The following is a 9,914-nucleotide window of genomic DNA, read 5'->3' as shown; positions in this document are numbered from 1 at the left end:
GGTTACTCGGGAAATTGATGAGGGTAAAGTAGTGGATGTTGTATACATGGACTTCAGTAAGGACTTTGACAAGGTTCCTCACAGAAGGTTGGTTAAGAAGGTTCAATGGTTGGGGATTAATGGAGGAGTACCAAGATGGATTCAACAGTGGCTGAATGGGAGATGACAGAGAGTAATGATGGATGGTTGTTTGTCAGGTTGGAGGCCAGTGACTAGTGGGGTGCCACAGGGATCTGTGTTGGGTCCACTGTTGTTTGTCATGTACATCAATGATCTGGATGATGGTGTGGTGAAATTGGATTAGTAAGTATGCAGATGATACTAAGATAGGTGGGGTTGTGGATAATGAAGTAGATTTTCAAAGTCTACAGAGAGATTTATGCCAGTTGGAAGAGTGGGCTGAAAGATGGCAGATGGAGTTTAATGCTGATAAGTGTGAGGTGCTACATCTTGGCAGGACAAATCAAAATAGGACGTACATGGTGAATGGTAGGGAATTGAAGAATGCAGGTGAACAGAGGGATCTGGGAATAACTGTGCACAGTTCCCTGAAAGTGGAATCTCATGTAGATAGGGTGGTAAAGAAAGCTTTTGGTGTGCTGGCCTTTATAAATCAGAGCATTGAGTATAGAAGTTGGGATGTAATGTTAAAATTGTACAAAGCATTGGTGAGGCCAATTTTGGAGTATGGTGTACAATTTTGGTTGCCTAATTATAGGAAGGATGTCAACAAAATAGAGAGAGTACAGAGTAGGTTTACTAGAATGTTGCCTGGGTTTCAGCAACTAAGTTACAGAGAAAGGTTGAACAAGTTAGGGCTTTATTCTTTGGAGCGCAGAAGGTTAAGGGGGGACTTGATAGAGGTTTTTAAAATGATGAGAGGGATAGACAGAGTTGACGTGGATAAGCTTTTCCCACTGAGAGTAGGGAAGATTCAAACAAGGGGACATGACTTGAGAATTAAGGGACAGAAGTTTAGGGGTAACATGAGTGGGAACTTCTTTACTCAGAGAGTGGTGGCTGTGTGGAATGAGCTTCCAGTGAAGGTGGTGGAGGCAGGTTCGTTTTTATAATTTAAAAATAAATTGGATAGTTATATGGACGGGAAAGGTATGGAGGGTTATGGTCTGAACGCAGGTGTATGGGACTAGGGGAGAATACGTGTTCGGCACGAACTACAAGGGTCGAGATAGCCTGTTTCCGTGCTGTAATTGTTATATGGTTATATGGTTATAATGTCTGAGATCAGCAATTTTCAATCTGAGGAAATAAAATCATAAGTGGTTTTAATGCTAATGGAAGAGCAAAACAGATTCAATGTGTGTAAATCAATAAAGGCTAAAGGAACTAAAAGGCATTCTGAAAGCAAATAAAACTCAGCCTTTCTCTCATGAGGATTGGAATTTAAATGTGGGGAGCTGATGCCAAAACCTATAAGAGATATATTAGCCTTTGAATAGAAGCAGCACAGGTTCAACAGAATATGACCTGGGTTAAAAGGATGATCTCGACATTTGAAAATCAGATTTAGTTAATACAAATAAACTATTTTCTTTTTTGGAAAAATGCAGAAAGGGTTAGGGAATACAATGATAAGTTTGAAAGTACATCTATTAGGAGTGGAATCAGGAAGCACTTACTCATGTGAATGATAATTGAATTTGGAAGTTGCATCTGCAAATGGCAGCCCATATTCTGGGATTGCAAACCTGAAGATCAGATTAAGAAGGAACTGCAGATGCTGGAAAATCGAAGGTAGACAAAAATGCTGGAGAAATCAGCGGGTGAGGCAGCATCTATGGAGCGAAGGAAATAGGCAACGATCAGATTAATAGCATCTTTTTAGGCAACAGTGGCAAATAGTGGATAAAGGGATAGGAAGGAATGCAGATGCTGGTTTACACCGAAGATAGACACAAAATGCTGGAGTAACTCAGTGGAACAGGCAGCATATCTGGAGAGACAGAATGGGTGATGTTTTGGGTCAAGGCCCTTCTTCAGACTGACTCAGGGGAGAGCGAGACATAGAGATATGAAAACGTAAGGTGAAAACACAGATCAAAGGGGAAGATGGTCAAGGAAATGTAGAATGGTACATTGGTAGCTGTGGGGAAGGTGACAACGAGGCATACAATCAGTAATATTTTGATTGAAGACTGAAAAAGGTGAATTTATTATGGGGTACAAGGAAATGGCAGATTAATTGAACAGGCACTTTGGATCCGTCTTCACTAAGGAGGACACAAACAATCTTCCTGATATACCACTAGCCAGAGGATCTGGGGTGACGAAGGAACTGAAGGAAATCCACATTTGGCAGGAAATGGTGTTGGGTAGACTGATGGGACTGAAGGCTGATAAATCCCCTGGATCTGATGGTCTGCATCCCTGGGTACTTAAGGAATTGGCTCTAGAAATCGTGGATGCATTGGTGGTAATTTTCCAATGTTCTATAGATTCAGGATCAGTTCCTGTGGATTGGAGGGTAGCTAATGTTATCCCACTTTTTAAGAAAGGCGAGAGAGAGAAAACAGGGAATTCTAGATCAGTTAGCCTGACATCGGTGTTGGGGAAGATGCTGGAGTCAATGTATACTGTATAAAAGATGAAATAGTGACACATTCGTATAGCAGTAACAGGATTGGTCCGAGTCAGCATGGATTTACGAAGGGGAAATCATGCTTGACGAATCTTCTGGAATCTTTTGAGGATGTAACGAGGAAAATAGACAAGAGAGAGCCAGTGGATGTAGTGTACCTGGACTTTCAGAAAGCATTTGTTAAGGTCCCACATAGGAGATTAGTGGGCAAAATTAGGGCACATGGTATTGGGGGTAGAGTGCTGACGTGGATAGAAAATTGGTTGGCAGACAGGAAATAGAGAGTAGGGATTAACGGGTTCCTTTCAGAATGGCAAGCGGTGACTAGTGGGGTACCGCAAGGCTGGGACCGCAGCTATTTACAATATACATCAATGATTTAGATGAAGGGATTCAAAGTAACATTAGCAAATTTGCAGATGACACAAAGCTGGGTGGCAGTGTGAACTGTGAGGAGGATGCTATGAGAATGCAGGGTGACTTGGACAGGTTGGGTGAGTGGGCAGATGCATGGCAGATCCAGTTTAATGTGGATAAATGTGAGGTTATGCACTTTGGTAGCAAAAACAGGAAGGCAGATTATTATCTAAATGGTGTCAAATTGGGAATCTCCAGGTTTCTTCACACATTCCAAAGGCATGCAGGTTTGCAGGTTAATTGGCTTCTGTAAATTGTCCTTATGGTGTAGGATAGAACTAATATATGGGTGATCATTGATCAGCGCAGACCCGGTGGGCTAAAGGGCCTGTTTCCACACTTGGTTGTTGAAGCTGCACCTATCCAGCACAGTGCACCACTTCACAAATTATCCAACTGTCCACCCCATCAGATGCCCCTTGCACCATCTGCAGAAGAGTCTCTGATCATACACTGACCACCAGAGTGAAAATACATTTCATCATATCGTGTGGGGCCACCGCCATGCTAAATGGGGAAGACTATTAACATATCTAACTTCCCAGGGCTGGGCCGTCAACGGTAATACAGTACAATAGTACTCATTCACAATTAAGCTCTGCACTCCCATCACCATCAAATCAGAGGATCTCTCCTGGTCCAATGGGCAATTAAATGTTAAAATAACCTAATCGGCCTCCTCAGACCTCAGAGAACTGCAGTGTCATGAAATCCTTAGACTGCCTGGGAAGAAGATTTAAAAAAAAAATAAACCAACCTGAGGAAATGTTCTTAATGCGATTTTTTGTTTTAGTTTAGATTAGTTTAATTTAGAGATACAGTCTGGGCACAGGCCCTTTGGGCAACCGAGTCCACATTGACCATCCTTCACCCCTTCACGTCTGGTTACAATGAATAGAGGCAAGTTTAATTACGTCTACTGAACAATTTAACATTGAAATTAGTCAACCTGGATACCAATCTATCCATGTTCTCTCGCGATGCTGCCTGACCCGCTGATAGCTAATTGTTCAATGGTTTTTTTATTGTCACATGTACAATTGATTTCCTTTTTTGTTCCAACCCTCTCAAAATGCTGACCGGTTTGACGTTGTATTGGGCGGTAGGAAGCAAAGATCCTATAGGATCTTTGGTAGGAAGGTTATTAAAATCAGGGGATGGGTGGGAACTGCATTTTGCAGTTGCAGGTACTGCGGGAGATCCACCCATATCCACTCCGGTCGTCTCAGTGAAAGCTGCACAGCAGATTCCTTCCAGAGAAGGCAGGTTTTCCACGCCGTGACGAATTGAGTATAGCGTGCCCCCCGTGGATCGGCCGTCATTATGTCAGGAATGGCATCTAATATCAAGAAGCAGAGGGAGAGAGCGGCCGGGATCGGCTCCTGGCAGCAACCGGTGAAGTTTCTCAATCAAGATTATGAAGCGATCCGGCAGCATTGCTTGGATACTGGAAACTTGTTCTGTGACGAGTCTTTCCCTGCTTGTCCTACATCCCTGGGATTCAAAGAACTCGGACCCGATTCGTACAAAACCAGAGACGTCGAGTGGATTCGCCCGAAGGTATTGATGAACTTCCTTAACAAAAATATATCGTTGTCAATTAATGTTTTAATTTGTTCAGGTTATCTATTCTGCAGCTGACAATGCTACACAACAGGGCGGGCAACTCCAGCTTGTTTGTCGTATTCAATAGAAACTCTTGCGTTAGCGGCACACCCTAGAGTGTTTCCAGGCTGTGTGTGTATGTAAATAGTAGGCGCGATGTTCCCTTCACACCGAACACTGAGATTGAAACTCTGATTGCGCTTTGTTTTAAAAAGCCAAACCCGTTCAAATAGCCCAGTCAAAGATTTAACATAACATCCCAAGTATCGGAAAACATTGCTACGTAAACACTGAAAATGCATTGCAGGATGAGTTCCTGGAAACTGTGACCTAATCTGGCGATCCAACACAACAGGAACTAAACGTAAAAGCCCGAGAGTTGGAGTAACTCAGCGGGCCAGGTAACAGATGTAGGGGAGTGGACCGCCGACGTTTCGGGTTGGGACTCAACTTCAGCGAAACTTATCTCATATAGTGTTAAATGCTTTAATGAGAGACAATAACTATTTTGGAGAGGGGGGCAAATTATAGACACACAGGACTGCAGATGCTGGATTTTGCTAAATATAGACACAAGCGCTGGAGTAACTTGGAGGGTCAGGCAGTATCTCTAGGGGAAAAGGACGAGTGACGTCTTGGGTCGGGGCCCTTCTTCAGACTGAGAGTCGGGGGAAAGGGAGTCCAGAGACATGGGAGGGTCAGATGTGAAAACGATAGATCAAAGCAGACGCTGATAAGGAAATGTAGAATGATTCATTGTAGGGAGAGGAAAGTGACAACGGAGCATACAAGCAGCACAAATTAATCAGGACAGCAAACTAGTTGGAAAACTAGGGCGGGGGAGGAACGGAGAGAGAGGGAAAGCAAGGGTTACTTGAAGTTGGAGAAATCAATATTCATCCCGCTGAGTTGTGAGCTGCCCAAGTGAAATATGAGGTGCTGTTCCTCCAATTTGCGTTTGGCCTCACTCTGACAGTGGAGGAGGCCCTGGACAGAAAGGTCAGTGTGGGAGATAGTGTTTAGCGACCAGGAGATCGCGTAGACCAAGGCGGACTGAGCAAAGGTCTTCACATATGCTGCCTGGCCCGCTGAGTTACTCCAAAACATTGTGTCAACCTTTAGCAATAAACCAGTTGTGTGATTACACGCACTTTCTCGATAAACTGGTGCTAGTTATGATTTTGAAGTGTAGAAACAAGGAATTGTAGATGTTGGCTTATAAAAAAATAACAGAACTTGTTGAAGTAACTCAGCAGGTCAGGCAACATCCCTGCAGAACATGGATAGGTGACGTTTCGGGTTGGGTCCCTCTTATTTTTAAACCAGCATATGCAATTCCTTGGAAGGGTCCCAAACTAAAATGTCACCTATCCATGTTCTCCAGAGAAGCTGCCTGATCCGTTGAGTTACCCCAGCGATTTAGAAACATAGAAACATAGAAATTAGGTGCAGGAGTAGGCCATTCGGCCCTTCGAGCCTGCACCGCCATTCAATATGATCATGGCTGATCATCCAACTCAGTATCCCGTACCTGCCTTCTCTCCATACCCTCTGATCCCCTTAGCCACAAGGGCCACATCTAGCTCCCTCTTAAATATAGCCAATGAACTGACCTCGACTACCCTCTGCGGCAGAGAGTTCCAGAGACTCACCACTCTCTGTGTGAAAAAAGTTCTTCTCATCTCGGTTTTAAAGGATTTCCCCCTTATCCTTAAGCTGTGACCCCTTGTCCTGGACTTCCCCAACATCGGGAACAATCTTCCTGCATCTAGCCTGTCCAACCCCTTAAGAATTTTGTAAGTTTCTATAAGATCCCCTCTCAATCTCCTAAATTCTAGAGAGTATAAACCAAGTCTATCCAGTCTTTCTTCATAAGACAGTCCTGACATCCCAGGAATCAGTCTGGTGAACCTTCTCTGCACTCTATGGCAGATTTGTGGCTTTTTAAAAAATGGTTTTAATTCCACTTTCAAGTCCTGTGTGCCCATTCCCTATTCAAATCACATTTTGTTTATCTTGGAGGATTTTATTAGCTTAAATAAAAATTTTATACAGCCCAGAGGCCTTTTGCTTTATGCTGCTCAATGTAGAGTCATAGTCATGAAGTACGGAAGCAGACCCTTCAGCCCACCAAGTCCATGCTGACCATCACGGCGAGTCTGTCCTCACCTTCTCCATCATGGTCTGGTTTGGTTCAGCCACCAAGCATGACATCAGGAGACTGCAGTGCATTGTTCGATAAGCTGAGAAATTTGTTGGCTGCAACCTTCCCCCCCCCATATCGACGAACTATACACTGCAAGGGCCAGGAAGTGAGTGGGAAAGATCATCTCTGACCCCTCTCACCCTGGCCACAAATTCTTTGAAGCACTTCCCTCTGGAAGGCGACTGCGGGTTGTCAAAGCTGTCACGGCCAGACATAAAAACATTTTTTTCCCACGAGCAGTAGCTCTACTCAACAACCAAAAGTCTGTAGCCTCCTTTTGCTCTGGTATTTTATTTCATTCTTCGCATGTTTGAATTATAATATTTTATTCTTAATTCTTTACTGTATATTGTGTTGTTAATTGCGAGAAAAGCACCAAGGCAAATTCCTTGTATGTATACATACTTGGCTAATAACATTTATACAATGAGGACCCAGCGTGGGGGAACTGTTGGGGGGGGGGGGGGAGGGACAAAAGGAGGAGCCGGTGTGCTTTGCAACTTTGTCAGCACCTATGTCCTTGTAATGTGTGAACCCACACAACACTGGGAGAAACATGTCAATTCTATATGGAGAACATCCAAGGTCAGGATTGATCCACTGCCACCTTCTGTTACATTCACTTGTACTCAATAGAAGTAGTGGACAGGGGCCTTGATAACATTGGATTAAATATTGGACAAAGGTCTTGACAGATTCTTGATTAGTATGGCTTTCAAGGGTTATGAGGAGAAGGCAGAAGAGTGGGGTTGAGAGGGAAAGATAGATCGTTCATGATTGAATGGTGGAGTTGACTGTGCTGAATGGCCTAAGTCTGCTCTTATGATTTATGAACATGGAAGGCCTTTGCCTTTGCTTTAGTCAGACATGGCAGGGGTAATAAAATGCACTATTTTAGCTTTTGTAAAAAGGGCGGGCTACCTTTATTATAATGCAGGGCTGATGATGTGTATGTCCAAACAGGTGTGCAGCTGGTGAATCGCTTGGGCGGTGGTGCCTGATGCTTGCTGACACTTAATGATTTGTTGCACCAACACCTTGTGCACTGCACCTTGCACCAGGCTGTTTTCTGGACTTTCTTTTAGTGGAAGTTAGTCATATTAAGAGCTAATGCATTAAACAAATTCCTGATTCGTTATTAGGAAAGTATCTTTACTTTTTCATAAATTGCCATCAGGTTTTTATTTTTCAAAATACGATTTTAAATGTGGTCTGAGCTTGCAAGCGCACTGATCGATGCACAGATAATTTTATCTACCCTGTGTCTGTGCATTATTGGATTTTGATACTTGGTGACTCAAGAAACTGCTGATGCTGGAATGTTGAACAAAAACATTGCCAGAGGAACTCATCCAGCCTGGCAGATCTTCTGGTGTCTTCCACAGACCTGCTGAGTTTCTCCAAAAGTTTGTTGCTTCTGCTTATGAATTTTGGTGGTTTACTGAGCAAATAAGATATTTGTTTTTCACTTTAAGAAGAAGCAATTGCTGGTAATGGCAGCTTTGATAATGAACTTGCCGAGTGGTTAATTTTTCTGAAAACGTTATTGATATTCAAGGGCACATTAATACACAATGAGTCGGATCATATTAAAACTGCCCCTGCCTTCTATCCTTCCCTTTTTTCCCCCAGCCCAGCTTTCTGACTTGTGGACAAGATGAGGAGGGTTGTTCAAACTGACGTGTAACACAGGCATCTGATGATGTTGTGCATGGTGCAGACCTCAGGACTGACTCCTGCAATTCCCTGATGCTTTAGACTCAAAGTCAATTTTATTCATCACATGCACCCGAAGGTGCAGTGAAATGAATTTGTCAGCAGCGATACACTTAAAAAGAACACACAATACACAATAAAAATGAACACAAACATCCACCACAGCATTCTTCAGTGTGGTGTAAGGCACAAAGTTCAGTCAGTCCTCCTCCTTTGTTCACCCGTGGTCGGGGCCATAAACCCTTCCTAGTCGCCGCTGCGGACGGCCGGATGTACAGGCCCTCCCATCGGGATGAACCAAACTCCGACGTCTGGACGGTCAAACACACTCCGTGGCATAGAGGTCCCGATTCAGCACTTTCCTACTGGAGACCGCGGCTTCAGGATGTTATAGGCTGCAGGCCGGCAGTCGGAGCTCTTCTCCGGTGGTCCCCGGCAAGGGGTCCCAGGGTCCGGATGGTAAGTCCACGTCGCGCCCGCAGCTAGAAGCTCCGCAAACCACAGCCCCACAATGTCAACGTCACCAGGCCAGCGATCGGGGCACTCCTCCCTGGCGACCCTCGGCAAGGGTTCTCCCGCTCCACAATGGAACGGGCGAACCCTTGATGGGCTGAGGGGTCTGTTTCTGAGCTCTACAACTAGTTCTGTATAATTAGTAACCTGCTATCTCGAACTTTCATTTCGCTTTGCTCCAAGGGAAGATGTTGATTTTCTCCACATGTCTACATCATGGGAGGAATAGATAGGGTGATTTTTACCCAGAGTAGGGGAATCAAGAACCAGAGGATTAAGTTTACAGTGAGGAGGGAAAGATTTAATAGGAAACTAGGGGGCAACTTTTTTTACACAAAGGGTGGTGGGTATATGGAATGAGCTGCCAGACAAGATCGTTGAGGCAGGTACTATCGCAATGTTAAAAAAAATGTTTGGACAGGTACATGTATAGGATACGTTTAGAGGGATTTGGGCCAAATACAGGCAGGCTTGGGCCTAGTGTGGATGGGACATGTTAGTCGGTGTGGGCAAGTTGGGCCAAAGGGCTTGTTTCCACACTGTATGACTCTCTCTTTTTTATTATTTTAGGATGTGTGTGGCAACCCTGAATTTATAATTGGTGGAGCATCACGTACTGATATCTGCCAGGGAGCGCTAGGTAAGATACTTTTATAATATAGTAGTTTGAATATATATGTGATGTATGCAGAGTAAAATGCAGAATTAAGCCACATGCACCACCCTGTGTGTCATCGCTTGCACTCTACCCCACCCTACCTCATCAAACCTCAATTTCATAACTGTCCATTGCTTTAAATAGCTTTGCATTAATTGTATTTGAGCTACGCATAGTGGTGGCCTGGCATTGTACAGAAA

The 9,914-nt window shown here is 44.0% G+C and overlaps 1 protein-coding gene across 1 annotated transcript in view; it reads left to right on the top strand.

Moving 5' to 3' along the window:
• The first annotated feature begins 4,204 nt into the window (after window positions 1–4,204).
• LOC129699624 (calpain-2 catalytic subunit-like) overlaps window positions 4,205–9,914 on the top strand; it is a 69,245-nt gene continuing 63,535 nt past the window's right edge. The window contains exons 1-2 of the mRNA XM_055639587.1: window positions 4,205–4,576; window positions 9,627–9,696. Of these exons, the coding sequence (XP_055495562.1) occupies window positions 4,340–4,576; window positions 9,627–9,696 (307 nt within the window). The 5' untranslated portion in view covers window positions 4,205–4,339. The remainder of the gene's footprint in view (window positions 4,577–9,626; window positions 9,697–9,914) is intronic.

This window comes from Leucoraja erinacea, chromosome 8, assembly GCF_028641065.1.
Source record: "Leucoraja erinacea ecotype New England chromosome 8, Leri_hhj_1, whole genome shotgun sequence".
Classification (NCBI taxonomy): domain Eukaryota; kingdom Metazoa; phylum Chordata; class Chondrichthyes; order Rajiformes; family Rajidae; genus Leucoraja; species Leucoraja erinaceus.
This window is presented reverse-complemented; position numbering and strand designations above follow the sequence as displayed.